The sequence below is a fragment of the Triturus cristatus genome, chromosome 11 (genome assembly GCF_964204655.1).
Source record: "Triturus cristatus chromosome 11, aTriCri1.1, whole genome shotgun sequence".
Taxonomy (NCBI): domain Eukaryota; kingdom Metazoa; phylum Chordata; class Amphibia; order Caudata; family Salamandridae; genus Triturus; species Triturus cristatus.
In genome coordinates this window covers 1107632438-1107653907 of record NC_140594.1, presented here as the reverse complement: position 1 = coordinate 1107653907, position 21470 = coordinate 1107632438, and the positions used below count along the sequence as shown (strand labels likewise).

At 49.8% G+C, this 21470-nt stretch overlaps 1 protein-coding gene across 13 annotated transcripts in view; it reads left to right on the top strand.

Moving 5' to 3' along the window:
• The window catches only part of LOC146786091 (eukaryotic translation initiation factor 4 gamma 1-like), a 1219153-nt gene that overhangs the window by 966426 nt on the left and 231257 nt on the right, over positions 1-21470 (top strand). For all 13 annotated transcript variants that reach the window (XM_085635575.1, XM_085635572.1, XM_085635570.1 and 10 more), the window contains one exon: positions 15577-15878. In XM_085635575.1, coding sequence (XP_085491701.1) covers positions 15577-15878 — 302 coding nt within the window. The remainder of the gene's footprint in view (positions 1-15576; positions 15879-21470) is intronic.

Below are 21470 nucleotides of genomic sequence, written 5' to 3'. Positions count from 1 at the left end.
TCTTTGCATGGCTCTGCGTTCCTGGCGCGGAAGGCTATGTACAAGAACTGACGTCAGCGCGCGAGGGCGGCGTCTAAGTACTCCGATGTCATCCCGGCGCACGACGACGGACGCGGAGCCGCAGACGACGCCTAGCGACGCGCAACGGGTATTGCTGACGAAAAATCTTCCGGATCCAGTCTGACGCCTGGGGATATTCTAAGGTGAGGAATCTAACTAATGTTTCTTACAGATACATCGTTACCGAAGGTAAGTAACTTGTTCGTTAGAGACCTCTGGCAAGCGAGTTGCCGCCCAGGCTGCCAACATATGGCGCATAGCCAACACTCAAGCGCTCCTCGCTCGCTACGATAGAGCGCACTATGACACATTGGAGCAACTACTCCAACATCTCCCTGACCCGTTCAAAGAAGGTGCAGAAATTCTCATCAGAGAGGGACAGCTACTCACAAATGCTTCCATCAAGTGTGCACTAGATGCCGCAGACACGGCTGCCAGGGCCATAAACACAAGCGTCATGCTGCGACGACATGCCTGGTTGCGAATCTCCGGATTCAAACCTGAGGTGCAAAATAATATACTCAACCAGCCTGTCAACCCCGACTATTTATTTGGGCCGGAGGTTGACACCACCCTTGAGAAAATAAAAAAGGACACGGACACTGCAAAGTCCATGGGGGCTCTCCAGACTCAGTCCTTTCGGAGCAGCTCCTTTCGTCGCCCCGGAAATAGAGGAGCAGGTAGAGGACAGGGGTCACAGCAGACATACAACAAGGGCAATACCCAAACCACCTACGATAAAAACACCCGGGGTGGATATCGTGGCTCCAGTACAAAGGGCAGAGGACGCGGCTACGGTAACACCAGGTCCTCCCCCAAGAACAAGCAGTGACGCCCTCTCCCTTCCTCCCGACCACATAACACCTGTCGGGGGAAGGCTACAAAGGTTCCTGTCCACGTGGAACTCCATCACCACGGACAGGTGGGTCAAAGATATTGTCAAATACGGTTACTGTCTAGAGCTAACCTCCACTCCACCCACAATACCTCCAAGAAACAGTCCTATGTCCTCAGAGCACTTAACGCTCTTACAGCAAGAGGTGCAAAGTATGCTTCTAAAAGGCGCTATAGAGGTCGTACCCGTCCACGAGCAGGGTACGGGAGTGTACTCCCTCTACTTTTTAATACCGAAAAAGGACGGGTCACTCAGACCTATATTAGACCTAAGACCCCTGAACCGGTACATTCTTTCCGAGCACGTTCACATGCTCACTCTCCAGCAAGTCCTTCCGCTTCTCAAGCAGGGAGACTTCCTAGCCACGCTGGACCTCAAGGATGCGTATTTCCACATACCCATTCACCCCTCACACAAAAAATACCTCCGGTTCACTGTTCAGGGGCAGCACTACCAATTCAAAGTCCTTCCCTTCGGCGTGACAACAGCACCCAGGGTTTTCACAAAGTGCCTAGCTACTGTAGCGGCACATCTACGGAGGCAGCACATACACGTCTACCCCTACCTGGACGACTGGCTCGTTCAAGCGAAGTCAGCCCAGCAATGTGCCAGCCACATGTCCCGCACCATTCACCTCCTTCACAGTCTGGGATTCTCACTAAATTACCCAAAATCCCATCTCCAGCCCGCACACGTACAACAGTACCTAGGTGCGACTATAGACACCCTGGCGGCCACAGCTCAGCCAAATTTAGTGAGGATCAACAGCATGCAACTGCTGATCTCCAGGTTCAAACCCCAACACTCACTTCCAGCGCGAGTGTTCATGCAGTTGATAGGCATGATGGCCTCCTGCATTTTCATAGTCCCACACGCGAGATTACATATGCGCCCGCTTCAGGAGTGCTTAGCACGTCAGTGGAATCAGGCTCACGGACAGCTAAAAGACCTAGTGTTGGTGAGCGGTCGGGCATACAACTCTCTGCATTGGTGGAATCCACAAAACCTTTGCAAGGGCCGACCGTTCCAAGAGCCTGTTCCACAAATAGTACTGACAGCGGACGCGTCTCTCCAGGGATGGGGAGCTCATGTACTCCACTACACAGTGCAGGGACTATGGACGACACAACAGAAGATGCACATCAACCTTCTGGAATTGATGGTAATCTTCCTGGCCATGAAGGCATTCAAAGTACATCTGTGCAACAAGGTCGTGTTGATCCGGACAGACAACATGACCGCAATGTACTACATACAGAAGCAGGGAGGAACACACTCTCCACAGTTGTCTCATCTGGCTCAGAGCATGTGGAAGTGGGCCATTCAGAGGAACATGTTCCTCATGGCGGAACACCTCCCCGGCAAGGACAACCAGATGGCGGATCTGCTCAGCAGACACAGCCACCAGATGCACGAGTGGGAGTTACACCCATCAGTACTCCAGCCGTACTTCCAGCAGTGGGGTCATCCAGAGATAGACCTGTTCGCCACAAGCGAAAACGCAAAATGCCAAAGCTTTGCCGCCAGGTTCCCACATCCGCAGTCGCAGGGCAATGCGATATGGATGAACTGGTCCGGCAGATTTGCGTACGCTTTTCCCCCAGCGCCGTTGATACCGCTGGTGGCTCGCAAACTCAGACAACACTCCCTGACACTCGTCCTGGTTGCTCCAACGTGGGCACGCCAGCCATGGTACACCACCTTCCTCGAACTTTCCGTGGTGCCGCATCAAAGGCTGCGGATCAAACCCGCGCATTTGACGCAGAACCATGGAGAGATTCAGCACCCAGATCCGCAACAGCTGAACCTGGCAATCTGGCTCCTGAAGTCCTAGAGTTTGGCTACCTCAACCTGCCACCTGACTGTATGGACATCATCAAGGAGGCCAGGAGACCCACTACAAGAGCTTGCTATGCAGCCAAATGGAAAAGGTTTGTCATTTATTGCAGTAATAATGACATTAACCCGCTGGACGCATCCATCCAAAACATCATTTGTTACCTCTTACACCTATACCGATGCAATCTGGCGTACACCTCTATACGTGTCCATTTGACCGCAATATCAGCCTATCTGCAAACCAGGCAGCACCTCTAACTATTCAGAGTGTCTGCCATCAAAGCATTCTTGGAAGGACTCAAACGAGTCATTCCACCAAGCCACCCACCGGCTCCAATGTGGAACCTCAACCTGGTCCTCACACGCCTGATGGGTCCACCCTTTGAACCTCTCCACTCATGCGAGATTCAATTCCTCACCTGGAAAGTAGCTTTCCTGGTAGCGATCACTTCTTTAAGAAGAGTTAGTGAACTCCAGGCACTAACAGTTCAAAAGCCATTTATACAGGTTCACGCCAACAGGGTCGTACTACGTACCAACCCCAAATTCATGCCCAAGGTAATATCGCAGTTCCACATGAATCAGACTATTGAACTGCCCGTTTTCTTCCAAAACCCACAAACTGTCGCGGAAAGGGCACTCCATACACTAGATGTAAGGAGGGCCCTCATGTACTACATCGACAGGACTAAACCCTTTAGGAAGACAAAACAACTGTTCGTTGCCTTTGCCCCACACCACAGAGGTAACGCCATCTCCAAAGCAGGGATAGCCAGATGGATAGTTAAGTGTATCCAAATTTGTTATCAAAAGGCAAAACGCACATTAACTATTCCCCCACGAGCCCACTCAACACGTAAGTTAGGGGCCTCCATGGCTTTTCTAGGAAATATTCCCCTGCATGATATATGTAGAGCAGCCACCTGGTCCACTACACACACATTTACCAAACACTATTGTGTAGATGTGCAATCAAAACAGCAGGCAGCTGTAGGACAGGCTGTTCTCAAAACCCTCTTTCAGACCGCTGCAGCTGGCACTGGTAGCCGCCGCTAATAGAGGGCACTGCTATACATTCTATGCACAGATATGAATTCAGCAGCCCACATGCCTCGAACTGAATATGCTACTTACCAGTATGCATCTGTTCTTGGCATGTAGGGCTGCTGACATTCATATCGCCCTCCCTCCTCCCCGGCGCCTGTAGCAGCTGCAGCTCTCAGAATTACTGTAAGCATGGTCATCACTTTCTGTATCTGCTCCATCACTGCCACAATGGCGAAAAACAATCTGAGGATGGAGAGGATGCCCATGCGCACTGTAGTCCAGGGGAGGAGTCACCTATCCCAGGATACTTCGAAGACTCTTCCAGGACAACAACGTGCAAACATCCGGACCCAACACTAGGCGGCGATCTTTGCACAGATATGAATGTCAGCAGCCCTACATGCCAAGAACAGATGCATACTGGTAAGTAGCATATTCATTTAGGGGCGTTACAGGTAGGTGAAGGCCAGGGACCAATGGGTCCTTGTCCTGGGGTGGGTACACCCCCTATCCTGCCTCTCTCCTGTGGGAGGGGGGCAGTAGCCTAATCCTGATAGGGTAGGGCCTCCCATCTTCAAGATGGCGAGAGCCCAGAGATGTGCTTCACCTCGCCTCCCCCACCTGAGGGGTGGGGTGGGCAGGCTGGCACATCCCCTGTCCTTGTATGGGGTCCAAGCTTCCCGCCAGAGTGGGGGGTTGCAGTGGCCTGGGGAAACTCCAAATGGCGGCCTGCCTTTGAAGCTTCCCTTTGCTCATCCTGGGGGAGGAGATTTCTCACCTCACCCAGGATGTGCATTGTTGCAGGCCCGGGAGAGCAGGGGCTCTCCCACCCAGGGGTCCAGCAACGTGTCTGCTGTGTGGCAGCCTGGGCAGCCTCAGAGCAGACGTGGATTGTAATTTAGCTGTAAGGGGGCACCTCTAAGATGTCCTCTGGGATGCTTAGTACATTAAATCCTACACTGGCATCAGTGTGGGTTCAATGTGCTGAGAAGTTTGATACCAAACTTCCCAGGCTTCAGTGTTGCCAATATGGTGCGGTGAAGCTCGTGTTTGACAAGCTCTCAGCACCATGTACTCTTACATGACAGCACTGCACTTACAGTGCCCAGGAATGGACCCGGGTACTGTAGGGGCACAGGGCTCCTGCTCCTGTGCCCACACCGTAGGCGTAATGCACCCAGCTAGAGGGGTGGCTGACATATGCCTTGGCAGTGTAGGTGATGGGCATGGTACACAGTGATGTGTGCCATGTCGACTCTTTGTTTTGTCCTGCACCCAGACACTCAGCCTGCAAGGGCAGTGTGTGTGTGAGGGTACAGGGCCTCTGAGGGTGGCACAATGAGTGCTGCAGCCCTTAGAGGCCTTCCCTGGCCACAAGGCCCTGGGTACCTAGGGTACCATTTACTAGGGGCTGACATGTGGCTAGGGTTTGCCAATTTGGAGTTTGTGTGGTTTAAGGAAGGAACATAGGCCCTGGGCACCTGATTGGCAGGAACCCAGGGTACACTCAATCAAAGTACATTCAGCAATTTAGCAAAAAGTGGGGGCATACCATGCAAGAAAGATGGCACTTTCTCACAGGAGTCGACAGGCCGGTAGGGCTGGGGCCAAAGCAGTTGGTGTCTTCTTCCCTTTTTAGCAGCTGCAGGGCAGGTCTTTGTTCTTCTTGCTCTTCTTGTAGTCTTTTGAATCTGGAATCTGGGGAAGGAAGGTTCAGGGTGCCCCTAAATACTAGATTTAGGGGTGTTACAGGTAGGTGAAGGCCAGGGACCAATAGGTCCTTGTCCTGGGGTGGGTACACCCCCTATCCTGCCTCTCTCCTGTGGGAGGGTGGCAGTAGCCTAATCCTGATAGGGTAGGGCCTCCCATCTTCAATATGGCGAGAGCCCGGAGATGTGCTTCCTCGCCTCCCCCACCTGAGGGGTGGGGTGGGCAGGCTGGCACATCCCCTGTCCTTGTATGGGGTCTCCGGCCAAGCTTCCTGCCAGAGTGGGGGGTTGCAGTGGCCTGGGGAAACTCCAAGAGGCGGCATGCCTTTGAAGCTTCCCTTTGCTCATCCTGGGGGAGGAGATTTATCACCTCACCCAGGATGTGCATTGTTGCAGGCCCGGGAGAGCAGGGGCTCCCCCACCCAGGGGTCCAGCAACGTGTCTGCTGTGTGGCAGCCTGGGCAGCCTCAGAGCAGACGTGGATTGTAGGTTAGTTGTAAGGGGGCATCTCGAAGATGCCCTCTGGGGTGCTTGGTACATTAAATCCCACACTGGCATCAGGGTGGGTTTAATGTGCTGAGAAGTTTGATACCAAACTTCCCAGTCTTTAGTGTTGCCATTATGGTGCTGTGGAGCTCGTGTTTGACGAGCTCTCAGCACCATGTACTCCTAAATGGCAGCACTGCACTTACAGTGCCCAGGAATGGACCTGGGTACTGTAGGGGCACAGGGCTCCTGCTCCTGTGCCCACACCATGGGCATAAGGCACCCAGCCAGAGGGGTGGCTGATATATGCCATGACAGTGTAGGTGATGGGCATGGCACACAGAGAGGTGTCATGTCGACTCTTCATTTTGTCCTGCACCCAGACACTCAGCCTGCAAAGGCAGTGTGTGTGTGTGTAAGGGTACAGGGCCTCTAAGGGTGGCACAAATGAGTGCCGCAGTCCTTAGAGGCCTTCCCTGGTCACAAGGCCCTGGGTACCTAGGGTACCATTTACTAGGGGCTGACATGTGGCCAGGGTTTGCCAATTTGGAGTTTGTGTGGTTTAAGGAAGGAACATAGGCCCTGGGCACCTGGTTGGCAGGAGTCCAGGGTACACTCAGTAAAAGTACATTCAGCAATGTAGCAAAAAGCGGGGGCACACCATGCAAGAAAGATGGCACTTTCTCACAACCACACTTTTGGAACTATCGCTAGTTCCACATCAAAAACTGCATCTCTCCCCGGATCTCTTAACACTGAACCATGGAGAAATCAGACACCCAGATCCTCAAACACTGAACTTGGCAATCTGGCTCCTGAAGTCTTAGAGTTCGGGTACCTCAACCTTCCTCCAGACTGTATGAATATCATTAAAAAAGCCAGGAGACCTACTACTAGGGCATGCTATGCTGCAAAATGGAAATGATTTGCCATTTACTGCGCTAACAATGACATACAACCACTGGATGCTTCCATCCAAAACATCATGTTCGAGGCATATGAGCTGCAGATCACACACTGAGGATAAGATCGCCATCTGGTGTTGGGCTCGGATGATTGCAGGTTGTTGTTGTCTTCGGAGAAGTCTTTGGTCACGAGGTTGGTGACTCCTCCCCTGGACAACAGTGCGCATGGGCATCCACTCCATCGGCAGATTGTTTTTTTCCGCCATTGGGTTCGGATGAACTTTTTTCCGCTCCAGCAGAAAACTTCCAGCAATCAATTTAACTCTTTAATCTTCATTTCATCGACGTCGACATCAACTCGGACCGGTTCCGGAAGCGGCTGATGGACAGGACACCCTTCAAAAAATGCCCCCAGTGTGGAGCGAAGTTCCCCCACAGTGACCACCACGAGGTTTGCAACCTCTGCCTGTCGCCGGAACACAACGAGTCCACCTGTCCAGCTTGTTCCGCTTTCCGTTCGAAGAAGACCCTCCGGGACCGAAGAGCTCGACGCCATATTATGGCCAAACCAGCTCCAGAACCGGAGGACATCTTTGCTCAAGATGTTCCCGAAGACGACACCGAAGATCTCGAGATCGTGTCCGAAGCCGACGATTCCGATGACCTCATCACTCCAGGGCAGCGTGTGAGTACCACCCCCCCTGCCCCTGCCCCATCCAAAAAAGCATTGGTCAAGACTCCGCCAGTTGGGCCCAGTCGCGACCGGAAATCCTCTTCAGAAGCCCCGCCCTCGGGCCCGGCTCCGAAGACAACTAAGCCTGTGGGTGGCTCGGGCTCGAGCAAACCTCACCTAATTGTGCCTTTAACACCCTCGGCACCCAAACACCCATTGTCGGCACCGAAACAGGCTCCAAGACCGAAATCTCCTTCGGCACAGAAACGTTCCTCGGCACCGAAGTCTCCACCGGCACCGAAACGTTCTTCAACATCGATGCCTGAAAGTCCGTCGGCACCGAAACCTCAGTCGGCACCGAAACCTCAGTCGGCACCGAAACCTCAGTCGGCACCGAAACCTCAGTCGGCACCGAAACCTCAGTCGACACCGAAAAATCAGTCGACACCGAAAAATCAGTCGACACCGAAAAATCAGTCGACACCGAAAAATCAGTCGACACCGAAAAATCAGTCGACACCGAAAAATCAGTCGACACCGAAAAATCAGTCGACACCGAAAAATCAGTCGACACCGAAAAATCAGTCGACACCGAAAAATCAGTCGACACCGAAAAATCAGTCGACACCGAAAAATCAGTCGACACCGAAAAATCAGTCGACACCGAAAAATCAGTCGACACCGAAAAATCAGTCGACACCGAAAAATCAGTCGACACCGAAAAATCAGTCGACACCGAAAAATCAGTCGACACCGAAAAATCAGTCGACACCGAAAAATCAGTCGACACCGAAAAATCAGTCGACACCGAAAAATCAGTCGACACCGAAAAATCAGTCGACACCGAAAAATCAGTCGACACCGAAAAATCAGTCGACACCGAAAAATCAGTCGACACCGAAAAATCAGTCGACACCGAAAAATCAGTCGACACCGAAAAATCAGTCGACACCGAAAAATCAGTCGACACCGAAAAATCAGTCGACACCGAAAAATCAGTCGACACCGAAAAATCAGTCGACACCGAAAAATCAGTCGACACCGAAAAATCAGTCGACACCGAAAAATCAGTCGACACCGAAAAATCAGTCGACGCCGAAAAATCAGTCGACGCCGAAAAATCAGTCGGCGCCGAAAAATCAGTCGGCGCCGAAAAATCAGTCGGCGCCGAAAAATCAGTCGGCGCCGAAAAATCATCGGCGCCGAAAAAATCATCGGAGCCGAAAAAATCATCGGAGCCGAAAACTGCGTCCCCGCCGAAACAAGCTCATAAAGACCCGAAGCGGACGTCACAGACACCACCTTCGGAGCCAGATGATCTTTTTCGACCAGATCCTACTCAGAAGCGGATCTATATCAATCCTAAAACGGGACATGTGACTGCCATCCCATATAAAAAGCGGAAGCTGGACACTACACCTCCCCCAGCTCCCATACGGAAAAAGGACTGTGCTACTTCACCACTTCGTCCTTCCTCTCCTGTTTTACCTCCTAACCCGTCCCCCCCTCCTCCTGATTCTCCTTTACCTTTACCTTTACCTTTACCATCTCCCTATCATTCACCTCCTCCACAGGATGATAATGATGACTTAGGGGGAGGGGCGGACCCTGATTTATTTGATGATCCTGTTGACCCAAACGACCCTTTTACGTTCCCAGACCCAGCACCCATGGATGACTGGTCTTATCCTATACCTGACATGCCTGACCCCACTACCTACCCTTCCAAGCCCTCCCCTCCTGATGACCACCTAGGGTACGGCCAACTTATAAATAGGGCAGCAACATTCCACGGCGTTACTATGCACACAGACGCCATTGAAGAGGACTTCCTCCTTGATACCTTTGAGCAGTCACAAAAGACTGTTCACATACTGCCCATGATCAAAGGGGTCATAAAGCATGCTACTGAAGTCTTTAAAGACCCTGTTCGAGCTAGGGTTCTCAACCCACGCATCGAAAAAAAGTACCGACCAGCCCCGCAAGACCCTGCATACATTAAGGCCCAGCTCCCTTTAGACTCCCTAGTCGTATCAAATGCCAGGAAGCGCGCTAACTCACAGACAACTGGAGAAACGCCTCCCCCAGACAAGGAGTCTAAGCTTTTAGAAGCCTCGGGCAAACGGGTCGCCGCGCAGGCGGCTAACCATTGGCGTATTGCGAATACCCAGGCCCTGTTAGCCAGGTATGATAGAGCGCATTATGACCAACTTGAGGACCTTATGCAACATCTGCCTGAACCTTTTAAGTCCCAGGCCTCTGACCTCATCCAAGAAGGCAAATTAATATCTAATGCCTCCATTAAATGCGCCTTAGATGCAGCAGACACTGCTTCTAGAGCGGTCAATACTGGCGTCTTACTCAGACGACATGCCTGGCTCCGTATTTCCGGTTTTAAACCGGAGGTTCAAACCGCAATTTTAGCTCAACCTTTCAACCAAGAGCAGCTATTTGGCCCTGCAGTGGATACTGCATTAGAAAAAATGAAAAAGGATAATGAAACTGCCAAGTCTATGGGAGCACTGCAGTCTCATCAAAACCGGGGTTCCTTTCGTCGCTCCTTTTATAGAGGAGGCTCCAAAAACACATCAACTGAGACCACGTCCACCTTTAAAAATTCTGGACAAACATCCCCTAACAGAGGTTACTTCCGGGGAGGTTATAGGGGAAACAATAACAAAGGTCGAGGACGGGGCAACAACAACAACACCCGCACCTCACCAGCCACCAAACAGTGACTTGCCACCACTCCCCCCAGACCATTCCACTCCGGTCGGGGGGCGACTCCAACAATTCCTGCCTGTCTGGACTTCCATCACCACAGACAGGTGGGTAAGACAAATTATCCAGTCTGGCTACTGCCTCGAACTCCTACAATCCCCCCCAAACATACCGCCCAAACAACGTCCAATGTCCTCGCATCATCTCTCTCTCCTCAAACAAGAAGTTCAATCCCTGTTACAAAAACATGCGATAGAACCAGTCCCCCTTCAACATCAGGGAAAAGGGGTATATTCTCTATACTTCCTCATTCCCAAAAAGGACAAAACACTAAGGCCCATACTGGATCTCAGACTACTAAACCAGTATATACATTCGGATCATTTTCACATGACCACTCTCCAACAAGTCCTCCCACTTTTACAACAGGGAGACTTCCTCGCCACATTGGACCTCAAGGACGCATACTTTCACATCCCTATGCATCCCGCTCACAGAAAATATCTACGATTTGTGGTAGATGGGCAACACTATCAATTTACAGTTCTCCCATTCGGAGTAACAACAGCACCCAGAGTGTTCACCAAGTGCCTAGCAGTCGTGGCAGCGCATCTCAGAAGACAACAGATCCATGTCTTCCCCTATCTGGACGATTGGCTCATAAAAGCCAATACATACCAAAAATGCGTTCTCCACACTCATCGCACGATTCAAACTCTCCACGATTTGGGATTCACTATCAACTACCCCAAATCCCACCTACAACCTTCCCACTTACATCAGTATCTAGGAGCAACCATAGATACATCCAAAGCCATTGCCTATCCCAGCACAGCCAGGATAGCCAGTATACAAAATCTCATCTCTCAATTTCAAACTCATCCATCTCTTCCAGCAAGAGTGTTCATGCAGCTCCTAGGCATGATGGCGTCGTGCATCTCCATAGTCCCACACGCACGACTTCAAATGCGTCCCTTACAAGAGTGCTTAGCACAACAGTGGAACCAAGCTCACGGACAACTTACCGATCTGGTGTTGGTGGACAGTCGCTCACTTCGATCACTGAAATGGTGGAACACCATCAACCTGTCCAAAGGGAGACCGTTCTTAGAGCCTCTTCCACAAGTTGTGCTAACTACAGACGCATCTCTCACGGGGTGGGGAGCCCACCTCCTTCACCATACCACTCAGGGCAGATGGACCAGTCAACAAAAACTGCTCCACATCAACCACCTGGAACTCTTAGCAGTGTTCCTAGCACTAAAATCCTTTCAAATTCACCTAAAGAACAAAACTGTCCTCATACGCACAGACAACATGACGACAATGTATTATATACAGAAACAGGGAGGGACACACTCTCTCCAACTGTCCCAACTGGCACAGCAAATCTGGAGATGGGCAATTCCCCAAAACATCTACCTGTTAGCAGAACATCTCCCAGGGATCCACAACCAAGTGGCCGACCTCCTAAGTCGCCACACACAACAGATCCACGAATGGGAACTACACCCCAAGGTTCTACTCCCCTTCTTCCAAAAGTGGGGACAACCAGACATAGACCTGTTCGCCACTCCCGAAAACACAAAATGCCCAACCTTCGCCGCCAGGTTTCCACACCCACAGTCGAAGGGCAATGCCCTATGGATGAACTGGTCAGGCAGATTTGCGTACGCCTTTCCGCCTCTCCCACTAGTTCCATTTGTGGTACGCAAACTGAAACAACAGTCACTAACACTAATACTAGTGGCTCCCACTTGGGCACGTCAACCGTGGTTCACCACACTTCTGGAACTATCTTTAGTTCCACATCAAAAGCTACGCCTCTCCCCGGATCTGTTAACCCAGAACCATGGAGAAATCAGACACCCAGATCCTCAAACACTGAACCTAGCGATCTGGCTCCTGAGGTCTTAGAGTTCGGTTACCTCAATCTCCCTCCAGACTGTATGAATATCATAAAAGAAGCCAGACGCCCTACTACTAGAGCGTGTTATGCCGCTAAATGGAAACGATTTGCCATCTACTGCGCTAATAATAACATACATCCATTGGATGCTTCCATCCAAAACATCATTTGCTATCTACTACACTTGCAAAGATGCAATCTAGCGTATTCCTCTATACGATTACACCTAGCAGCCTTGGCAGCCTACTTGCAAAATAGGCAACACCTGTCCCTTTTTAAGGTACCAGCCATCAAAGCGTTTATGGAAGGTCTCAAAAGGATTCTTCCCCCAAGATTGCCACCTGCCCCAGTGTGGAATCTCAATGTGGTTCTAACAAGACTCATGGGCCCCCCATTTGAACCTATGCACAAATATGAATTGCAATTCCTAACATGGAAGGTAGCCTTCCTTATCGCAATCACTTCCCTGCGCAGAGTAAGTGAAATACAAGCCCTTACACTTGAAGAACCTTTCTTACAACTACACCGTAACAAAGTGGTTCTTAGGACAAACCCTAAATTTCTTCCAAAAGTGATTTCCCCTTTCCACCTTAACCAATCAGTAGAACTACCGGTCTTTTTCCCAAATCCAGACTCGGTAGCTGAAAGGGCCCTACATACCTTAGATGTTAAAAGAGCATTGCTTTATTACATCGACAGAACAAAACCTTTTCGAAAGACAAAACAACTCTTTGTTGCTTTCGCGCCACCACACAAAGGCAACCCTATCTCCAAATCGGGGATAGCCAGGTGGATAGTTAAATGCATCCAAATATGCTACCTCAAGGCTAAACGTACACTCACAGTTCCCCCTAGGGCGCACTCCACGCGTAAAATAGGGGCTTCTATGGCCTTCTTAGGCAATATTCCCTTAGAAGACATTTGCAAGGCAGCCACATGGTCTACCACGCATACCTTCACTAAACACTATTGTGTTGACGTGCAGGCCAAACAACAGGCCTCCGTGGGCCAGGCTGTCCTAAAAACTTTATTTCAAACTGCTGCAACGGATACAGGCGACCACCGCTAAGGGGAGCACTGCTGTATAATCTATCCTCAGTGTGTGATCTGCAGCTCATATGCCTCGAACGGAATATGCTACTTACCAGTATGCATCTGTTCTTGGCATGTAGAGCTGCAGAGTCACACACGCCCGCCCGCCTCCCCGGGACCTGTATCTGTTCCAGCATCCGTCTTACTTAGACATTACACATGGACATCCTTTCTTTCTTTTCTATATACTCCATCTTTTCCCATCATGGCGAAAAACAATCTGCCGATGGAGTGGATGCCCATGCGCACTGTTGTCCAGGGGAGGAGTCACCAACCTCGTGACCAAAGACTTCTCCGAAGACAACAACAACCTGCAATCATCCGAGCCCAACACCAGATGGCGATCTTATCCTCAGTGTGTGACTCTGCAGCTCTACATGCCAAGAACAGATGCATACTGGTAAGTAGCATATTCCTTGCTATTTATTGCACTTGCAAAGATGCAATTTAGCGTATTCCTCTATACGTCTACATCTAGCGGCATTAGCAGCCTATTTGCAAAATAGACAACACCTGTCCCTCTTTAAGGTACCAGCTATTAAAGCATTTATGGAGGGTCTTAAAAGAATCATTCCTCCAAGGTTACCACCTTCCCCGGTGTGGAACCTTAATATTGTTCTAACAAGGCTCATGTGTCCACCATTTGAACCAATGCAAGTGGCTTTCCTCATCGCAATCGCATCCCTGCGAAGAGTAAGTGAAATACAAGCCTTAACTCTAGAAGAACCCTTCCTACAACTACATCGAAACAAAGTGGTTCTTAGGACGAATCCAAAATTCCTCCCTAAAGTCATTTCCCCTTTCCATCTAAACCAGTCTGTGGAACTGCCAGTCTTCTTCCCTAATCCAGACTCAGTAGCCGAGAGGGCACTTCATACCTTAGATATTAAGAGCCTTGCTCTATTACATCGACAGAACAAAACCCTTTCGGAAAACCAAGCAACTGTTTGTTGCTTTCGCTATGTTACCAAAAAGCTAAACGTACTCTTACCGTTCCCCCTAGGGCGCACTCCACGCGTAAAATAGGGGCCTCTATGGCATTCTTAGGGAACATCCCCTTAGAAGACATTTGCAAAGCAGCCACATGGTCTACTACACACACCTTCACTAAGCACTACTGTGTTGATGTGCAATCCAAACAACAAGCTTCAGTAGGCCAAGCTGTCCTAAAAACTCTATTCGAAACTGCTGCAACTGATACAGGTGACCACCGCTAGGGGAGGCACTGCTATATAGTCTATCCTTAGTGTGTGATCTGCAGCTCATATGCCTCGAACGGAATATGCTACTTACCAGTATGCATCTGTTCTTGGCACGTAGAGCTGCAGAGCCACACACGCCCACCTGCCTCTCCGGGACCTGTATCTGTTCCAGCGTTGTCTGAATTAGACACTACACATGGACATCCTTTCTCTTTACTTCTTACACACCATCATTTCCCATCATGGCGAAAAACAATCTGAGGATGGAGTGGATGCCCATGCGCACTGTTGTCCAGGGGAGGAGTCACCAATCTTGTGACCAAAGACTTCTTCTGAAGACAACCACAACCTGCAATGATCCGAGCCCAACACCAGATGGCGATCTTATCCTTAGTGGGTGGCTCTGCAGCTCTACATGCCAAGAACAGATGCATACTGGTAAGTAGCATATTCCTTAGTTCGATTCCTCACCGATCCACCCATCCTCCCCGTTCTGCGAACTGACATCTAGGGTTAAGGCTATCCTTTTCAGGGCCCTAGATTTTTTGGCACCAGTGTCGGTCTCTTGCATGGCTCTGCGTTCATGGCGCGGAAAGCTATGTACAAGAACTGACAGCGCGCGAGGGCGGCGTCTAAGTACTCCGACATCATTCCGCCGCACAACGCCAACGACGAACGCGGTGCCGCAGACGACGCCTAGCGACGCGCAAGGGGTATTGCTACAAAAATCTTCCGGATCCAGTCTGACGCCTGGGGATATTCGAAGGTGAGGAATCTAACTAATGTTTCTTACAGATATATCGTTACCGAAGGTAAGTAACTTGTTCATTAGTTTCTTCTATGTAAATTCAGAGCACACTGATTGGCTCTGTCGGTGAAATTCTCACTTGTGTGAAGATCACCTCTTTCACTAGCACTTGATTCATAAAAGACTTCTTCCAGTTGGTGTTGAGCAATATATAAAAGTGACTGCTATTCATGCCTACCGTTTGTAATCTCATCCATTTGCACATACATCAGTGTTCTCTTTACTCACAGGAACAGCTCCAGTCGCGAACGATTGGACAAGGACCGGGACCGTGGTGACCGGTTTGAGCGCCTGGAGCGTGGTGGTGAGCGGGGTGATCGCTTCGACCGAAGTGAAAAGGGTGACCGATTTGAGAGGCCAGAGCAAATGGAGAGGTTAGACCGGATGGATCGAAATAGACCAACAGTCACAAAACGAAGCTATAGCAAAGAGACAGAGGACCGTAGCAGAGAGCGGGAGGCTAGAATCCCACAGGAAGCAGTGAGGAAGGTGGCTAGTATGACGGAGCAGAGAGACCGCAGTAAGGAAGTTGGTAAGTATGGGTCATCTTGAGTGAGGCTTTGTACTGGTTTTATCTACCACCTTTGAATTCAGTGTTAATTTGAAAAAGATTTTCCCAAAATGTTTATGAACATCTGTGCAAGTGTACATAATGGAGTATGTAGAGTTTGCTTGGTTTATTTAAAAGGAAAAGGAGTGGTGGTCAGGAAGGGGTCACCAAGTATGAACAGGTCTACTCCCATCTACAAACCTATTTGGAAGTACTAGCGTGACCTGTGTTTGAATTTCTTACAGGTATCGCTTTGTCTTCACATTGCGAGTTGCCTGCGCATATGCTTAATATCTAAAATCACAAATACAGAGCCGACCTGGATACACATGGAGAAAAGAAAGTGGCTGTACATTATGTGAATTGTTTTGAGTGGAATATGAAGGTTTTGCAGCGTGAATCTTTCTGGATTCACTATGCTGTGCATTATTCCGCGGTCTGGTGGTTGGGTCCGGAATCGTAGTCTTTCTTTTGTCTTTTTTTTTTTGTAGCCCAGGTGGGCGTCGACGTCCCACCATTTGGTGTACTTCTCGTGATGTCGGCATGCTTCCTGCGGAAGTCCCACCTTGGGGCGCCATCTTCAGATTCTTTTTTCCGCCGTTGGGTCTGGATCGTCACCGAGAAGCTCCAGAGTTTATCGAAGAAAGAAGAGGAGCACGAGTTTCATCGGAGGAAAATTAAAGGAGACTACAGACAGGAAGAACATCGAGCCGGGACGACAAAGAAGGAGGAGAACCTCGATCTTCGACGTCCAACGGAGAATGCGCACTCAGGGACACTGAGCGCAGGAATGGACAAAACACCTTTTAAATTCTGCCGTAACTGCCGCCACAAGTACGCGCAGAAGGACCAACATCCGGTCTGCAACCTTTGCCTGCCAGTTGACCACGAGAGCAAAGACTGCAACGCGTGCTCCGCCTTCACACCGAAGACACTCAAGGTGAGAGAGAGGCAGAGGAGAGCCAACTACAACATGGAAGGCAAGGGTAAGGCCCCGTCTCTGTACGACCTGGGCCTCTCCACCGACTATGAAGACAACGTCGCCGAGGGACCTGATGACTTCACGGTTGCAGAGACCGATAAGAAGACGTCTGACAAGGTAGGAGAGACGTCTAGCACAAAAGCCCCGAAAAACAGAGACTGACTCTCAAACCAGTAAGTCCTCGAAAGGAACACCGGCGCCGAAAATTTCGACGACCGCGAGTGGATCCAAGGACGAAAGGCCCAGCGGATCCTTTGAGAAGGACTCCCAGGTGCCGAAGGCCGCCGAAAAACAACGTTTGTCGAAACAGGCCCACGAGGTTGGGCGTAGAGAAGGCTCAAGGCGGAGATTGAGAGCATCCTTCAAAGGAAGAAGGAGTTCGACGAGAAGATGAAGAAATTTACAATCCCAACGAAACCACCGACTGTTATCGTAGAGGTCGAAGAGCAGTCAAACTCCCGAAGAAGAGGAAGATGATCTCTACTATGAGGGAGAAGAAGAGGAGGAACAGCAATCTAACTACGTCTCGTCGACGACACAAGACCTGGAATGGCAGGACCTCGACGCCGAAAATCCAGAAGAGCCCGTGGATACTTATCCTTCGAGGTCTTCGCCGCCAGATATTATGGCTTACAACAATATTCAAGCAAGAAGTACAGAACAACATCCTGAACACCCCTTTCAACGGAGAAACGCTGTTCGGGGCACCAGTCGATGAGAAACTCGCCCAACTCAAAAAAGAGAATGAGACGGCGAGGTCCATGGGGGCCCTGCAATTCAGAGGGGTGTGAAGAGGTACCCCGACACGGAGACCTTACGGAAGGGGAGTAAGCCAGCCGGGAACGTCACATCAAACATTCCAGCAAGGCGAGGGTCACGGGCAACAGGGGCAGCAGAAACAGAACTGGCAGTACCAGCATCGGGGCAAGTCCATTCACAGTAGGGGAAACGAACGAGGCCAAAGAAGAAGAGGGGGAAACTAACCCGCCTCAAAGTGACTTCGCACGGAGGAGAGTGCTCACCCACAGCATCCCTCCAAGGGTAGAGCACAAAGGAACCAACAAAAGAGGGTTACGTGAACCAAACACCTACGAGCATGCACCGGTGTGTGGAAGACTCAGATTTTTCCTCCAAGAATGGAGAAAAATAACAGACAAATGGATATCTACTGCGCTAATAATGACATACATCCATTGGATGCTTCCATCCAAAACATCATTTGCTATCTACTACACTTGCAAAGCTGCAATCTAGCGTATTCCTCTATACGTTTACACCTAGCAGCCTTGGCGGCCTACTTGCAAAATAGGCAACACCTGTCCCTTTTTAAAGTACCAGCCATCAAAGCATTTATGGAAGGTCTCAAAAGAATTCTTCCCCCAAGATTACCACCTTCCCCAGTGTGGAATCTCAATGTGGTTCTAACGAGACTTATGGGTCCCCCATTTGAACCTATGCACAAATGTGAATTGCAATGCCTAACATGGAAGGTAGCTTTCCTTATCGCAATCACTTCCCTACGAAGAGTAAGTGAAATACAAGCCCTTACGCTAGAGGAACCTTTCTTACAACTACACCGTAACAAAGTAGTTCTTAGGACAAACCCTAAATTTCTTCCAAAAGTGATTTTCCCTTTCCACCTTAACCAATCAGTAGAGCTACCAGTCTTTTTCCCTAACCCAGACTCCGTAGCTGAAAGGGCCCTACATACCTTAGATGTTAAAAGAGCCTTGCTTTATTACATCGACAGGACAAAACCTTTTCGAAAGACAAAACAACTTTGTTGCTTTCGCACCACCACATAAAGGCAATCCCATCTCCAAATCCGGTATAGCCCGGTGGATAGTTAAGTGCATCCAAATATGCTACCAAAAGGCTAAACGTACACTTACAGTTCCCCCTAGGGCGCACTCCACGCGTAAAATAGGGGCTTCTATGGCCTTCTTAGGTAACATTCCCGTAGACATTTGCAAGGCAGCCACATGGTCTTCCACGCATACCTTCACTAAACACTACTGTGTTGATGTGCAAGCCAAACAACAGGCCTCAGTGGGCCAGGCTGTCCTAAAAACTTTATTTCAAACTGCTGCAACGGATACAGGCGACCACCGCTAAGGGGAAGCACTGGTATATAATCTATCCTCAGTGTGTGATCTGCAGCTCATATGCCTCGAACGGAATATGCTACTTACCAGTATGCATCTGTTCTTGGCATGTACAGCTGCACAGTCACACCCGCCTCCCCGGGACCTGTATCTGTTCCAGCATCTGTCTTACTTAGACATTACACATGGACATCCTTTCTTTCATTCCTATACACCATCTTTTCCCATCATGGCAAAAAAACAATCTGACGATGGAGTGGATGCCCATGCGCACTGTTGTCCAGGGGAGGAGTCACCAATCTCGTGACCAAAGGCTTCTTCCGAAGACAACAACAACCTGCAATCATCCGAGCCCAACACCAGATGGCGATCTTATCCTCAGTGTGTGACTCTGCAGCTCTACATGCCAAGAACAGATGCATACTGGTAAGTAGCATATTCTTTTTCCTCCAAGAATGGAGAAAAATAACAGACAAATGGATACTCAACATCATACAGTACGGATACTGCATAGAGTTGGAAAGGAGACCTCCAAACAAAAAACCAGAGAGAAGGGAACACTCGGGACAAGAGCTAGCGCAACTCGTAGAGGAAGCACTACAGCTACTCCAAAAGGAGGCCATAGAACCAGTACCATTCAAAGAAAGGAACAAGGGAGTGTACTCAAGCTACTTCCTGGTACCAAAGGTGGACGAAACATTAAGACCCATCCTGGATCTACGATTCCTAAACAAGTACGTAAGGACGCAAAAATTCAAAATGACATCCCTACAAGAATGACTCCCACAAATGAGAGACGGAGACTTCATGTCCACCGTGGACATCAAAGATGCCTACCTGCACATCCCAATGAACAGGCAGCACAAGAATCTGTTAAGGTTCACCATCAACAAGGATCACTACCAATTCACAAGCTTGGCATTCGGTCTAAAGTCCGCACCAAGGGTTTTCACCAAATGCCTTGCAGCAGTACCAGCGTACATGCAGAGGGAAGGGATTCACGTGTATCCTTACCTCGACGACTGGCTAATAAAGGCGAGTTCTCGCGAAAAATGCGAGGAACACGCACAGCGTGTCACAAGAACACTAACAAAGCTAGGGTTCTCAATATACTGGGGGAAATAATCAATGGAACCCAGAACAAGTGAAGATCTTCCTGGGGGCTCAGATCAACACCATACAGAGAACAGTGATGCCCAGCGAGAAAAGGACACTAGCCCTGCTGAAGGAGACTTGCCTCTACCGGAAGGGGCGAGCTCTGACCATGAGAACAGCGAGCAAGATCATGGGGGATGGCGTCATGCATTCACCGAGTTCCCAATGTGCGCCTACACATGAGACCATTCCAGGAATGGCTGCAACAGCAATGGTCACAAGCAAACGGAAGTTAGGAGGATCTAGTGGCTGTAACGCACGCAGTGCAAGAAGAGATAGCATGGTGGAACAGGGCGAACATAACAATAGGGAAGCCCTTGACACCACCAAGCCCAACAGTGACCATCACCACAGACGCATCCCAGATAGGATGGGGAGCACATATGAACAAGCTCAGAGTGAGGGGGTCTGTGGACTCCAGCAGATGCGGTCAGACATGTCAACTATCTGGAATTAAAGACCGTACTGCTAGCACTGAAGGCCTTCCAGAAAAAACTGTACAACCAAAGGGTGTTGATTCAAACGGACAATACTACAACTATGTTCTACATAAACAAGCAGGGAGGGACACAATCGTTCCCCCTGTCCAACCTGGCACAGGAAATTTGGAGATTGGCCATCACGCTCAAAATAGACCTGCTGGCCATACACCTACCGGGGAAGGACAATGGGGAAGCAGACTGGCTCAGCAGGCAGACTTCAGCATCCCACGAGTGGGAACTCAATGGGCAGGAAACGCAAAAACTATTCAAGAGGTGGGGCACACCGACAATAGACCTGTTTGCAACACACCTGGATGCTAAATGCCAAAACTTTACATCCAGACAACCAGGAAAACTATCCCAGGGGAATGCCCTATGGATAAGTTGGCCAAGAACATTTGCATATGCTTTTCCACCGATACCACTGATACACGGGGTACTCAACAAGTGCAGGACCAGCAACATGACGCTGATCCTAGTGGCACCACTGTGGGCAAGACAGACATGGTACTCGCAAATAGTGGAAATGGCACAGGGGCCACCTCACAAGTTCACAAAAAAAAGACTTACTCTCCATGCAGAATGGAGAAGTTCTACACCCAGAGCCAGAGAGCCTCTGCCTAGCGGCATGGCTCCTGAAGACCTAGAGTTCGCACTCCTTAAGCTACCTCAAAGCACTATGCGAGTGCTCCGGGAGGCAAGGAGACCGACCACACAGAAATGCTATGGGGAAAAGTGGAAGAGGTTCACACTGGTGCAGAAAAAAATAAACTGCAAAATAAGTTGACAATGGAGTCAACGGTGCTTAGATACCTCACGCATCTACTAAAAGCCAAACTATGTTAGTCTT